A 15,044-nucleotide genomic window follows, 5' to 3' on the forward strand; every position below is an offset into this window, starting at 1 on the left:
CGGTTCCTCCACCTTCTCATCGATCATTGGAGGTGGTGGTGATGGGGACGACAAGGGGAAGGCATCAGGGTGAGCCCGTGGATCCGCACACGACCGCATAACTGGCTCGCCCGTGGCACGTTCAGACCATGACCAGTGAAGTATGACTGCCTTCGCAAATCGTTCTCATCACGGAACCACGTGGCCCACACACGAGAGTGGACGTCGTACCTCGCGTCGTCAAGGATCTTTGGGGGCAGGCGGGCGCGACGATGACGGAGCTCATCGCGCCGGGCTCGGTCACCGACCAAAATCGACGGGATGGGCATGTAGTCCGCCGACAATTGCCATTTGTTTGGTAGATGGACGTCGCTCCATGACAACGACGTACCCGTCAGTACCGCTAGCAAATATCGGCCTTGGCGTATGGCCTGTTGCGAGGATTGGCCGCCGATGGGGCGATGTTGAACGACGGATCTGGCGGAGGGGGTGGAGCGGCTGCGGAGAGCGGAGGAGGATCCGGACTTGTGGTTGTTCTTCCTCTTGCGTCCATCGATCCAGTGCCACCCCATGGCGGACGGTGAGAACGAGGTGTACGAGAGGAGGTGGAGCTCCGGCGGCCGGTGACTAAGGTTTGGACGTGTCGAGTTTCGAGGAGGCACGCTTCACCCAGAGTGGAAGTGTGGACCGCCAATCGATGTTTTCCACATTAAAAATGACGAGTGCCGCGCGGTTGGGAGGGTGACAGGCGGGACCGCCCACGCATGCACAGTTAATTTAGACGGTTGGAGGTAGATGTCCGCCCGCCACGCGGGCCTGAGATGAACGAGAAGCTTGTGCACATGCGGTGGTTTGCTATCCGTCTAGGCGTAAACCAAGAACAAATTTGCTATGGAAGTGAAACAGATCGAACCAGAAACAGACATTATTTATGGATACGGCTACACATTGGGCCGTGTCATGTGTCCGTTTAAAACACAAGCGGATCAGATGGGTCGTGCTTTGGAGTTGGCCTTAAAGCATCTCCAACCGCGCTCCCAACAGCCCCCAAGGCCAGTTTTTCGCTGGTGGAAAAAACGGCCAGTCGCACCCCGAGGAGCCTGTTTTTCACCGGCTAGTTCCGAAATTGGCCCCAGCGGTCGCAGGCCGAACCCAGCATGCTCGGGTGCGCCTGGGGGCACCGACGGAAGGAAAAACGGCGTGTCGCCCCCATGTCACGTGGAAAAAATGTTTTTCCTCCTCCAGATTCACCCCTCGCGCACTACACCTTTCGCCGCTGTGCCGATTTCGGCGCCGCCCACCTATCCACCCCACTACAAAGGCCATCGCTCCGTCGATGAAGGGAGTGTACGCCGCGGCTTTGCCCCTGCCCCCTGCTTCTTGGCGGGGTTTTTCGGCGCTCCGGCCACACACGCATCTACACGTCCGCCACGCCCGCCAGGTGTTTGGCGATTTGCCTAGGCGATGGACTCCGACGACGAGGAGGCATTCACTTCATTAATGCAGGAGGAAGCCGACGCCGACACCCAGGATGAAGAGCACCTCATGGTCCTCGCCGCTCTGGACGTCCTGTTCGCGAGCAATGCAAAACCGAGGCGAGGTGCCTCGGCGCCGGGTCGGCTGAAGGCAAAGTAGAGGCGTCGTCTGGAAGGCTATTGCTTGCTCTACACCGACTACTTCACCGACGCTCCTCTGCACGACGACAAAGTATTTCGGCGTTGTTATCAGATGAGCCGAAAGCTCTTCCTCAGGATTGCGAATTCCATGAGGGAGTTTGGCAGCTACTTCAAGTGCAAAATGGATTGCATCGGCACACTTGGATTCACCTCACTCTAGAAGTGCACGACAGTTATGTGAATGCTTGCATACGGAGCTCTCGATGATATTTTGGAAGACTATGGACGCATGATCGAGTCCACAACCATTGAGTGTTTGTACAAGTTCTGCAGGGCAGTGGTGGCATTGTTTGGACCTCAATACTTGCGATCTCCCAATGCTGAAGATACTGCTCGGATCCTAGAACAGAATGCAGCAAGAGCATTTCCTCAGATGCCTGGAAGTATTGACTGCATGCATTGGAAATGGAAAAACTGTCCATTTGCTTGGCAGGGGATGTACAAAGGCGTCAAAGGAGGTTGCAGTGTGGTACTTGAGGCAGTGGCCACACATGACCTCTGGATTTGGCACTCCTTCTTTGATATGCCAAGAACTCACAATGACATCAACGTACTGCAGTGCTCGAATGTCTTTGCCAAGCTTGTTGAAGGTCATACTCCTCCGGTTAACTACCAGGTCAATGAGCACTACCACAATAAGGGATACTATCTAGCATATGGCATCTATCCGAGATGGTCCACCTTTGTGAAGACTATCTCAAATCCTGCACCAGGAGACAAGGACTCCTAATTTGCCAAGCGCCAAGAAGCTTGCAGGAAGGATGTCGAGCGAGCATTTGGTGTGCTTCAATCTCGTTTTGCTGTTGTCCGATACCCCGCTCACACCTAGTCGAAAGATCAAATGTGGGAAGTCATGGCTCGCTATGTCGTCTTGCACAACATGATCACTGAGAGGGAGCAGGAGGAGCCAATGTTTGACACCGAACCATATTATAGGCACGGTCCTCTTACCCAAGTTGATCACCAACTAACGACAACCTCGACTGCCTTTCTCAACATGCGTGAGGAGACCCGAGATCCACAGGTGCATCAACAACTGAAGGACGATTTGGTGGAGCACCTATGGAGGCTCAAGGGCAACGCCTAACTCGATGTGTGATGAATTATGAGTTTTTATTTGCTGAACTATTTTGATTTGTATTGATTTATTGAACTATTTTTAATTTGTATTGATTTCTGTAATAAACTATCCGATTTTTTTTTATTATTGTTCATTTTGCGTCGAAGCATGTTAAATATTGACAAAATTGAGTCAATTTGCGTCGAAAATGGATCGGAATCGGTGGCTTGGGGCGACCTTGGGGATGGCTGGGAACCTGAACACCCTACGTCAATTTTTCTGCCAATGCATCCACAACCGACCGTATTTTACGCCCGTGGAGCCGAACGGTTGGAGATGCTCTTACCCGGAGAATCTCACGACTCACCCCAAAAATTGTGTCTCTTTTTTTAAAGACTCGAAAGCTTTGGTTACGCGATTGATACCAGTTTTGCTGGACAGAGATCAGGTGACATGCACGTTTGCATGTCACCGTGTGTCTTGCGGCCTAAATTTAAATTTAAACATTGCAAAAAAATCTGAAAAAAAATCATGCATGTTCACAGCACATATTAAGATAACCCTTAAAAAATTCAAATCAAAATTCGAAACATATATCGAGAAAAAAAAAAACTCAGTGAATAGTCTACACAGAACCTAAAAATTCGAAACATGCATGTCACGTGATCTCTGTTCAGTTTTGCTATAAAAACGCGATTACTACCGACTCATCCAAAAATTGTGTTTTTTTTAAAGACCCAAAAGCTTACTACCGGTTTTGCTATAAAAAAAACGCGATCACTACCGGTTTTGCTATAAAAAAAACGCGATTACTACCGGTTAACATTTCTAGCCTTCTAGGCAACCCCACGAAACTTCGTTCCATCTGTGCGAGATCTGCCGTGCTTCTCCTCTTGCTCCCCGTACCGACTCCCGATTCTTTTCTCTGATTCCTCGGCGATGGTCGTCTGCAAATGCCGCAAGGTTACTTCTTGATAATTTCTCCACCTATCCGGCGATGCCCCTGCGATGTGATGCGTGTTCTTTCTGTTGCGCGTCGACATGTGAGGGGGGATTTTGGATCTGGGCAGGGGAAGTACGCGGTGGCGGATTTGGCGTTCGCATGGTCTGGATCTGAGAGGGCACTGCGAGCGTGGATTCGAAATTTTAGTTTGGGGTTCTTGGATTTATTGTTGGCGTGTTGAGATTTGTCAGTGCTGCGTGAATTTTGTGTTGACAGGGCGTTTGTGCTTGCTTTGGATTTTCAGGCAACGAGGGTTTATTGCTTCGTCCACCAGGTTCCGGTCTGCGGCGAGTGTATCTGCTCCCCAGAGCATCAATTATGCGTGGTCAGTTTTTCGATACTGTCTCCTCAAATTCAATCAGCTCAGACAAAGAGCATAACCACACAAGATAGAGAATAGCACTAGCTAATATGTGATTGCTCAACGTGCTCCATCCTGTGTAGTGTTTATAGTCTATCACAAGTTTGCCTGTCATGTTAGCTGCTGTATATTGGCATTAAGCTTGCTGGACAAGAGTGCTCATTCAAATATATGGTATGGCATATGCTTTGAAATGTGCAAGTAATCTAGGTTTGTAATGTGAGACGTACTTGTTACAGTGTGATAGAAGAGGGTGTAAAACTTAGGGTTTTGGGAAACTGCACGACACCCCAATACGGGTGTGGCTCTTTGTCTATACTACAATATAGTGTAAGAGTTTTGAATAGGAGCTGGCCATCGATCCTAACCATTTATATCCTAAATCCAACGGCTGAAAGAAGTGGGATTCGTGGTGAACAGTGCATGGTTGCTGCATCCACCATGTTCTAGAATGAACGCCTAATCCTTCTCAAGAGATGTGGCCCATACTGATTCCTTTTGGGCTAGACATGTAACTTCAGGTTAGCAACGAGGTTAGCCCCCAAAAATTGATTTTAGGGGAGAAAAACAAAGTAAAATAAAATTTCATTTTTAAATTTCTTTTATTTTTAAACATTTTTTTTGCGGGATTCTTTGTTAACAAATTTTGGGGACTGCATATATTAATTCCGAAATTTTTGTAATATAATTTATTTCTTCATCCAAAAATGAAGATTTTTTTTTGCTTCAAATTTATTAGTAACTATTTTTTTTCCTACCAAAAATGACCCTGTAATGTTAAAACGTGCATTGCACGTGCATACATACTAGTATATATAGGGGTACACCGCGTATACAATTACAATATATAGTTACGTACAAAAGCTTTATGTAAATATACAGTCTAACACCCTCACTCAATCTCAACTGTGGCGTGAAGTACAAAGCAAGTTAGGATTGCGTCTACAACCTTCAAACCGAGGCTGTGGAAGTGGCTTCGTGAAGATGTCAACAAGTTGATCTTTGGAGGAGATAAATTTGATATGAAGAAGCTTCTATGCAACACGTTCCCTCACAAAATGATAGTCAACTTCGATGTGCTTGGTGCGAGCATGAAAAACTGGATTGGATGACAAATATGTCACACCAATATTATCACACCAAAGAACTGGTAGGTGATCTTGAGAGACTCCCAACTCTCTCAACAAGGACTGTACCTAGATAAGCTCAGCTGTGGCATTGGCAATACCTAGATAAGCTCAGCTGTGGCATTGGCAACTGCTTTATACTCTGCTTCGGTGCACTCCCATAGACCGTGGGTTGCTTGCGCGCACTCCAGGCGATCAAGTTAGGACCAAAGAAGTCAACGTTGCCCCCCGTTGATCGCCGGTCATCAAGGCTCGCAGCCCAATCCGCATTAGAAAACGCCGAGAGAGCACACGACCAGGCAGGACGAAGACGCAAGCCATATGAAACAATATGTGAGAGATAACGCAGGATACGCTTCACAACCGACAAATGTGAAGTCCGACGAGCATGAAGGTACTGACACACACGGTTGATTGCATAAGAGATGTCTGGTCGTGTGATAGTCAAATACTGCAAGCCACCAACAACACTGCGATACTCAGTAGCATCATCCGAAGGAAGCAAAGTACCATCCAGAGCCGATAACCGGTCCGTCGCAGACATAGCAGTGGTGGCATGCTTGCATTGCAACATACCAACACGTCGCAGCAAATCCAGTGAATACTTATGTTGAGTGAGAGTTAAGCCAGCAGATGACCGTGAGACCTCCAGCCCAAGAGGCCAAGAAAGTAATGCAGAGCACCCAGATCCTTGACAGCAAAGTGACCACCCAGAGCAGACAACAGACGATCAACGGACGTCACTGAGGAGCTGATAAGAATAATATAATCAACATAAACCGACAGATACACAGTAACCTCAGGACGGTGGAACAGAAACAGGGATGTGTCAGCAGTGAATGGAACAAATCCATGACGTCGAAGGACCGAACCAAGTCGGGCGTGCCATGCTCGGGGAGCCTGCTTAAGTCCATAGAGCGCCTTAACAAGACGACCCAAATGATGTGGACGAGCAGGACCAACGAACCCTGGAGGGTGTCGCATGTAAACCTCTTCCTCTAAGACCCCATGAAGAAAAGCATTCTGAACATCAAGTTGACGCAGAGACCACCCCTTGGAAACAGCCAAGGGCAGAAGCAGACGAATAGTGGTAGGTTTGACAACCGGACTGAAGGTATCCTCGTAATCAAGACCATACCTTTGCTTGAAACCCTTAGCCACAAGCAGTGCTTTGTATCGCTCAATAGAACCATCAGCATGCTTCTTTACCTTGAACACCCACTTGGAGTCAGTAATATTGGCACCGGACACAGGAGGAACCAGACGCCAAGTGTCATTCCTCTGGAGAGCCTGAAACTCCTTCATGGGAGTACGCCAGTGGGAGATCTGAAGAGCCACCTGGAAGTGGCGAGGCTCAGAAGTGGGATCAACATCTGCTTGTGCAACACATGCCGCAATCCACGCAACGTGTTGTCAGTGCGCTCCTTTGGCTGAACGATACCACTCCGACTCCGCATACGAGGACGCAGAACAACAGTAGGTGGAGGAGGTGGAGTCGGCGACAAAGTCGATGAAGCATCCGTGTCAGGCGACATGTTCCTTAAGGCGGGAGACGACGCATGTGATGAAGCAGACGTGCCCGATGCGGCCGGGCCAGGCGACCGACCTGGAGAGGATGGCCCGGGCGAGGCTGAAGAAGCACCGGGTGACGGCGGCCCAGCTGTCCTAGGCGGGGCCGAAGAGGAGGCCAGCTCAGCCGGCTCGACCTGCTCCACCGTCGGGCCAGGGGAAAGAGCCAGCTCAGTCGGCTCGGCTTGCTCTAGCGTCGGGGCAGGTGACGCGGTCCCGGCACGGTCAGGGGTGCATGCCCCATGCGCCCGATCGACGCCCTTTGCGCGGGGAGGCGACTGCTCGTCCAGAAGCTCATGATGCGCACCTCGTCCAGTACCTGCACCATGATTAGGTAGCAACAAGGGGTTATATGCAACATCTACAAATTGACAAGGCAAAGGTAAGACAGATTTCTCAGGTTCAGCGGGAGCAGTGGGAGCGACCGGAAGTGCGGAGAAGGGAAAAACATTCTCATCAAACACCACGTCACGAGAAATGTAGGCACGATTAGAGGGAACATGAAGACACTTGTACCCTTTGTGGAGAGAACTATAACCAAGAAACACACACTGTTTAGACCGAAACTCCAACTTGCGGTTGTTATATGGACGAAGATGCGGCCAACACGCACACCCAAAAACCTTGAGAAACATATAATCAGGAACTTCATTCAGCAAGAGTTCAAATGGTGTTTTCATCTGAAGGAGTCGTGTATGAAGCCTGTTAATGAGGAAACAGGCGGTGGAAAAAGCATCACTCCAAAACCGGAAAGGAACAGAGGCATGAGCTAGCAAGGTGAGACCAGTCTCAACTATATGACGATGCTTGCGCTTAGCTACACAGTTTTGTTGATGTGTATGAGGAAATGAAGCACGATGCGTAATTCCAAGCTTACTATAGAAAGCATTGAGGTTGTGGTACTCACCCCGCAATCAGACCGCACGTCCGCACATGAATTATTCTATGATCGAGCAGACGCTCAACAGGCGCTTGGAATTGCAAGAAAACATTAAACACATCAGACTTGCGCTTCAGAAGATAAAGCCAAGTGAAATGACTGTAGGCATCAATAAAACTGACATAGTAATTATGACCACTAACAGAGCTTTGGGCATGGCCCCATACATCGAAAACACAATCTCAAGCGGTTTGGTGACTACACGACTTGACTCAGAAAAAGGAAGCTGATGACTCTTGCCTTGCCGACAGGCATCACAAGCTGCAGTATCACTTTCATTGGACACAATTGGAAGCTCATAACGATGAAGAACATGGCTGACAATGGGATTGGCAGGATGACCAAGGCGCGCATGCCAATGTGACGGAGACACATGAACACCGCTGAAAGTAGAAGGAGCTGGCGGCACATCAAGTGCATAAAGACCACGACGTAGTTGACCTCTAAGAAGTACGTCCCGCGTGTCCTTGTCCTTAACAAAAAAATGGAATGGGTGAAGCTCAGCAAGGACATCATTATCACGAGTAAGTTTAGGGGCGGACAACAAACTACATGAAACAGAGGGAACTCGAAGGACATTAAGAAGTAATTGTTTGGCTTGACGAGTAAGAAGAGATGCCTGACCAATATGTGAGATGTGCATACCTTCCCCATTAGCAGTGTGAACCTGATCATGTCCATGGTACGGCTCTTGTGTAGAAAGTCTGCCCATCCATGTACCAAGATGCATCAACTGGATAGGAAGGAGTATGTCCCTGCTCATGACTCGCTAGAGCAGCCTGCTTCTCATTCCCCTTGCCGTTGTTTTCAACGCCTAGAAAATCCTTTTTGAAGCGGCGATGGCAACGGGAAGCAACGTGACCATCAAGACCACAAAGCTGGCAAGGGACCTGAGCTCCACACGACGAGCAACAGGCACAGACGTGACCGCCAGCGGAGGTAGTGGTGTTCCGTTGGTTGGGCGCGGCCGGCAGCTTGCCACCGGGTGGCGGCGTGTAGGGCTTGCCCTTCGCACGCGTTGCAGCGCTGGCGGAAGTGAAACTCGGCGCAGAGCGGCGAGCCTGGATGCGCTGTTCCGTGACAAGAAGACGTGCATACAACTCACGCGGCTGGATAGGAGTGTCACGACCATTGATAATCTCCACCAAATTGTCATAGTCGTCACCCAACCCATTGAGCACATAAGATGTGAACTCCTCCGGTCCAAGAGCCTTGCCGATGGAGGCAAGTGTGTCTGCCATACCCGTTACCTTGTTGAAGTAGTTAGTGACGGTGATATCATTAAGCTTCACCTCCCCAAGCGCAGTGCGAATAGCATGGGCACGCGCCTGGGACTGCGAAGCGAAACTGTTATGATGGGCCGTCCACGCGTCTCGAGAAGTAGCGACAAAGATGACCAACGATGAAACGCCCTCTGTGAGAGAAGACCGTATAGCGGAGAGGATGGCTTGATCCTGCGCCACCCAAGCATGATACGCCGGATTATACGGTGGGGGATACGACAGGGTGCCATCAACATAGCCCTCCAAGTAACGACTGCGAAGAAGCGGCAATACTTGGGCACGCCACGACAGGTAGTTATCCGTCGTGAGCTTCACCTGGATGAGGTGCGCAAAGTAAAACGACGCAGTGGCGACGACATGATCCAAGGCTGGCGGTGGCGCATAGAAGCTCGGGGACGAAGCAACCCCCGGCTGGACCGAAGAGGGCACCAACTCCATCGAGGAACCGCCGTAGGGCGGCCCGTATGATGGAGTAGCACCATGAGGGGCTGACGGGTAGGCGCTGTAGGCCGGCGGCATAGAGACATCACAGGGTGCCGGCGACGCAGCTAGGGCACCACGTGGCGTCGGGTAAGACAACCACGGGTTGGCCGCAGCAGCGCCATGGGCCGGCGGATGGGACGGCGCACTGTAGGAGACCGGCGGCGGGGCGGCTTGACTACCATAGGGGGCTACCGGCGCGTTGGGGAGGCCGTAGGGCGGGGGATACCCCAGCCAGGAGTTGACGGCGGGAGGGCCGTAGGCCAGCGACGGCACCGGGCCGAAGCCAGGAGGCAGAGACGGAGTGGCGGCGGCCAGATCCATCGACGGCGGGCCATGAGGAGCACCGGGGGCCGGAGCGGCGGCAGCCAGGAGGCGCCAGCCACGGAGGCAAGCGGGCGCGACGAGAGGAACGGAGAGGCGGCGGCGGCCTGGGCAGGGTCGGGCGTAGAAGCCATCACGTTGGTAGAGGCGATCGCGGCGGCGGCGGCGGCAGTCATCGGGGGCAGGCGTGGAAGCAATCGTAACCTAAACTGATACCATGTAAAACTTAGGGTTGTGGGAAACTGCACGTTACCAATACGGGTGTGGCTCTTTGTATATATAGGGGTACACCACTTGTACAATTACAATATACAGTTACTTACAGAAGCTCTATGTAAATATACAGTCTAACAGATGGATCACATGTGAGTACTGTTTAACAAATAGCTGCTGAGACAACATTTGTATCCCTGGTGCTACTAAGAGTATCATATTTTTGCCTTGTAAGTGTAATGGCATCAGCACCTTTTAAATGACTTTACTAATGTCTCACCATCTGTTTCTGAGAACCCATTCCCTGTATTTTCTTTTATGGTGAGTTCTTCCGGGAGATAACATTTGGATACTTATTACGAATGGGACCAGATATGGTCTAATAGTTTTGCGGCCTGGCGCAAAAATATGGAAGGACTGCAAAATTAATCGTAGCCCATGTTCAGGCCATCTAAGAGCATCTCCAAGAGCCTGTAGGTTTGTTTGTTGGTAAAAATGGACATGTCATTAACCAACAAATCATCATACAACTACTCTAGTTGGGTGTATCTAAGTTATTTAGTAGGAGGTAAGTGAGTATACAAGTTTGCTCTCTTATTTCACCTTGGAGCTTGTGCAAGGGTTGTTCCTTCATGTACATACAACCTTGCTCTGTCACGTTTATTATCTGCCACATCATAAAAAATCCTAGGTGGCAAATTTTACCATTAATCATCTTACAACCATTGGAGATGCCCACTTCCAATGCATTGGCTCTTACTGTGCTCCCTTAGGAGATGGCAGATTTTTTGAGACAACTGCCCCAATGCATTGTATCTTACATATGCGTAATATTGGACTAGCCCCCACTTTTATTAAGATACTTGACTTTTATTGGACGATACTATAAGAATGATATATGTATTGGATTCTGTGTGGAGATGGTTTCTTAGTTAAGAGATGGTTTCTTAGGTAAGAGATGATTCCATACTTCCATCATCTCTTGTCATTAATTATGCATTACATAGACAAAAATCTGATGTGCATGCTAAGAGAGCCCAAGGTAGCGCGCATTGGGAGAGAACTGACTATAAGTTAGATCCATCTTTTTTCCCCTCCCTAGTTTGGTCCTATAACAGATTCACAGTGCTACAGTTTGCACCTCCACTTTTCTTACTGAAACATCTGGAATTCATTATTGTTGCTTAGTCCTATTGCTGCACCTATGCCATAAATGTTTTTGACACCATATATGTGCATGCTATGATCATATCATTTTCCTGTTCTATTTACTTTGCGTGAAGAGAAATTTAATAATCACATGTAAGTATGTAACGTTGCCATTGACATCATATCAGCTACTTCCATAGCGAAACGTAAAAAAAAATGACTTTATGTTCTTAAAATTCTGTTAAAGTAATCGTGTAGCATTAATTTTACAAAGCTAATATCCTGTTTTTACTTATTCTGTAGGTAAAAAACTATGCTGAATGGGTTGTTAATTCTGATTATGACTGGCCACAACACTGCTCTTTGTGTAATTTGGTTCTAGAAGCTGCAAGTGAAGAAACTACACGATTGGGTTGCCTCCGTATGTATTGCTTCATGTAGAATATTTGAATCCATTCATCTCTTGGAGCCACCTTCACTAAATATAACACGATATATTTTGTCGTCTTGATATCTTTTAGATGTGATGCACACAAAATGCTTGATATCACATGTCCAAAGTTTTCCGGCACAAACAGCACCAGCAGGATTTGTCTGCCCCTCATGTTCGATTCCTGTAAGCTAATCTTTGGCTCAATATGCTATCACTTTGAGGCTCCAACAGTTCTTTGACCTTAAAATGTGATATAATTATTTCCCGACAGATATGGCCTCCTTCGAGTATTAAAGATACAGGCTCCCGCCTCCATGCTAAACTGAAGGAAGTAGTTGCCCAGGTTAGTTCTTCAAATCAGTTCCTTCTTGCAAGATCAAAACTACTATTTTTCGTTGAAAATTTTCCCCTTGTTTGTATTTGTGCTAATAAATTCTTCTTTTGTGCAGTATTGCACATTTACCTATGAACTACGACTCTTGCATCTAAGTATATTTACTGCACTGTTTGACAAAGGTTGCACTTTCCTCACATGTCGCAGACTGGTCTGGAGAAGAATGTATTTGGGAATCATTTTGTGACAATGCCTAAAGCTGATGCCCGCACACCCCCTGCATTTGCTTCAGACCCCCTTAAGCGTCTATCGTATTCTGGTGAATCTACTGCTGCAAACACACTTAACTCTTCAAAAGATGCAACTTTATCATCAGCGGTACTCTCCCAGGGGGATACATATTCAGCTGGGATGTACTCTTCTGGGATTCTTAGTCATGTGGAACCAGAAATAGTTGAAATAGATGGTCCTAGTACCATAGCAACAAAGTTCCCAGAGCAGGAGCCCAATTTCATCAGAAGTCCAAGCCCGCACGGGGTAAGTCATGCCATATTCTTGCGATGGTTAGCGTATGTTTGTCTTCTGTTCAGCCATATCCTTAGTGATCCTATTCCTTCATTATGTAGCCTAGTGCTACGACAAGAAAAGGTGCTAACTATGTCGAGAGACAAAATTCAGAGATGTCTTATTATGCTGATGATGAAGATGCAAACCGCAAAAAATATACTAAAAGGGGTAAGAATGTCATTACCAAAATTCTATTTTCTACGTTCATCTTTATGTCAGGTCCTTCGTTTCTTGAGTAATACCGAGCTTTTGTCATAAGTTTTTTTTTTTCCAATATTCGAGGTAACATTTCTGTCTCAAATTAGTTGCCAAACACTAGTCATGTTTCCAATGACCCCACAAAATATTACTATTTTATTGTATCTCAGTTTGATGTGTCAACCTGGTCTTCTACCACCCTTCTCTCACAATACACCTCTATTCCCAGGGTTGTGATACGTCTAACATGAAATATACATGTATACTATATATGCTGGAAATGTGTAAGACTATTTAGATTGGTTCATATATAACTATTCAATTCTAGCCTAGGTGGAACATTTATTTGAAAAGATGGTAGTGCTTGCTTCTTATGGAGCTTCAGTTTACAGGTACATACCGTCACAAATTTTTAAGGATGCTGCTACCTTTTTGGTCCAGTGCACTGCCAACATTACCAGTTACAGCACCCCCTAAAAAGGAAAATGATGCTTCAGAAGGCCGGCCCAGACATCAGAGGACATCACGAATGGATCCCACAAAGATCTTACTCGCAATGGCAATCATGTAAGGTTTCTGCCATGCAATTGTTCTTAGCCTCTGACTAATATTCTCCTGGAATTGGTCTTAATTTCGTTAGCAGTAATGTTCAAACGAATCTTACATGGCTGAAGGTTTATTACTGTATTACCTAAGATGTAATATATTCAGAAGTAAATAATCATTTTGTGGTTTTGACATATTAGTAGGTGTCTGCATGATGGCCAGCACTGTTAGTTTTCCCCTTTGATTCATCCGGGTCTCTGTGTTTGAGTGGCCTCCTACACATATTGCTAGCAAATTTAAGGGAAACAACCAGAAATTGGTACTCGCAGTGTTTTGTTTTCAATTTGAGTTCTGTACAATTGGCAAGGTTGCTAGTTTTGTCATTTGTTATTTTTTTCTTTAGAGATGTTGCACTGTTTATTACCAGGGTGATTGTCTATGAGTATGATATCCATTTCTATATTCTTGACTTTATGTGTATAAATAAATAGATACGTCTGTTCCTTCTTTCTGTTAGCTTGATCTGTGGCATAGCAAGCAATTTTGTATGTCTTAGATGTGAGTCCTACAAAGCTGATAGTCTGTCTAATGACAAACTTTAAGATGTGTTTCATTTCCTTGTTTTAATTTTGCCTTTTAGTTTGTGTTAGATGCGAAGATTTTATTATTCTTGATAAATGAACCTGCGTTAATGTGCTGTTAATGCAGGGCATGTATAGCAACGATGGGAATTCTCTACTACCGTTTGTCACAGCGCAGTCTTTCTGAAAACTTTGCCGATGATGAGGCTCAGTAGTAGAGTTGAAACTTCTTGCAGTTTGTTTCTGGTACTGCCTTGCTGCTGATTCAAGGGTTTTACCCTGCTTGTATTATTCCATTTCCCCCTTTTTGTGCCTTTCAGGGTGGTTGTGGATGGGAAGGTGGAGGTAGTGATTATAGTTACATAAGAGTTATAGCAGACTGGTTTTATATGCCGATTCATCTGTTATCTTATACCAGACCGGAAATTATTGAAGCTGTCTACTATTTTCTTGTTCGTGTTGTCATGCCTTCTGAACTGCTACAGGTGTTACTTTGATCGAGCCATTCTAAAACATCCCTCTGTTATTTCTCCATTATTTTTCACTTGTCAAGGTGATGATGGGAAATTATAGGCATCTTATGTGGAACATGGCAGGAAATCATGATATTCTTTTATTTTGCAAACGAAGATGTCAGATTGATTTCAGCAGGAACGAAAGTGCAACGCCTATATGACACCGAAATGCAATGTTGACCGTAGCTAGTTCCATAATAGCAGTACATGTTGCATATAATTAAATTCATATATGGTTCACGGGTGTCATTTCTCTTCGCCATGTTCTAATTTCACTCATCGTTTGCATATTTCGTTGGTAGCTTACCAAACTGGCTGCTTGGTCTAATTTCACTCACTGATTTAAAACAAAATGCCCTTTTGCCACTTTTGTACATTCATCCCTTATAGTCACATGTATCTTGTGGTGCTTGGCAAGAAGTCATTTTTTTACACGAGCAAGAAGTCATCTTTGTCAAGGACATGCGTCCTCAGAGTGGCCCCGGCCGGATGGATGGACCCAACAGATGGGCTTGGGGTGCTAACATGGAGAAGGAAACACCACCCTACTAATAGAAGGAACAGATGGAGAAAGGCCAAACAGGAAGGCGGCTTGGAACGGAACGACAAACAAGAAGGCGGCTTGAAACGGAACGACAAACAGGAAGGCGGCTTGGAACGGAACGACGGCTATAGCCGAGACTTGTCTTGAGTGTGTGCTTGTACT

At 46.9% G+C, this 15,044-nt stretch overlaps 1 protein-coding gene across 3 annotated transcripts; it reads left to right on the forward strand.

Annotated features, from left to right (window-relative positions):
- The first annotated feature begins 3,531 nt into the window (after window positions 1-3,531).
- LOC123427894 (zinc finger protein-like 1 homolog) lies at window positions 3,532-14,275 on the forward strand. Of its 3 annotated transcripts, none has more exons than XM_045112042.1 (9): window positions 3,535-3,678; window positions 3,963-4,043; window positions 11,468-11,585; window positions 11,686-11,780; window positions 11,869-11,940; window positions 12,139-12,468; window positions 12,558-12,666; window positions 13,138-13,263; window positions 13,951-14,275. In XM_045112042.1, the coding sequence occupies exons 1-9, from the start codon at window positions 3,655-3,657 to the stop codon at window positions 13,959-13,961; spliced, it is 966 nt and encodes a 321-aa protein (XP_044967977.1). In that variant the 5' UTR covers window positions 3,535-3,654; the 3' UTR covers window positions 13,962-14,275. The 3 variants fall into 3 exon arrangements, with proteins under 3 accessions (XP_044967985.1, XP_044967977.1, XP_044967970.1); XM_045112035.1 differs by having other exon boundaries at window positions 3,537-3,678; window positions 13,089-13,263; XM_045112050.1 differs by lacking the exon at window positions 13,951-14,275 and having other exon boundaries at window positions 3,532-3,678; window positions 13,082-13,176.
- Window positions 14,276-15,044: the final 769 nt, after the last annotated feature.

Source organism: Hordeum vulgare, chromosome 1H (assembly GCF_904849725.1).
Source record: "Hordeum vulgare subsp. vulgare chromosome 1H, MorexV3_pseudomolecules_assembly, whole genome shotgun sequence".
Lineage (NCBI taxonomy): Eukaryota > Viridiplantae > Streptophyta > Magnoliopsida > Poales > Poaceae > Hordeum > Hordeum vulgare.

Bases quoted from the DNA above. Each gene is read 5' to 3' on its own strand.
- LOC123427894 (XM_045112035.1), top strand. From the start codon at position 3,655: ATGGTCGTCTGCAAATGCCGCAAG. The intron at 11,941-12,138 runs GTTAGTTCTTCA...CACATGTCGCAG, and splicing joins TGAAGGAAGTAGTTGCCCAG to ACTGGTCTGGAGAAGAATGT. The intron at 13,264-13,950 runs GTAAGGTTTCTG...CTGTTAATGCAG, and splicing joins TTACTCGCAATGGCAATCAT to GGCATGTATAGCAACGATGG.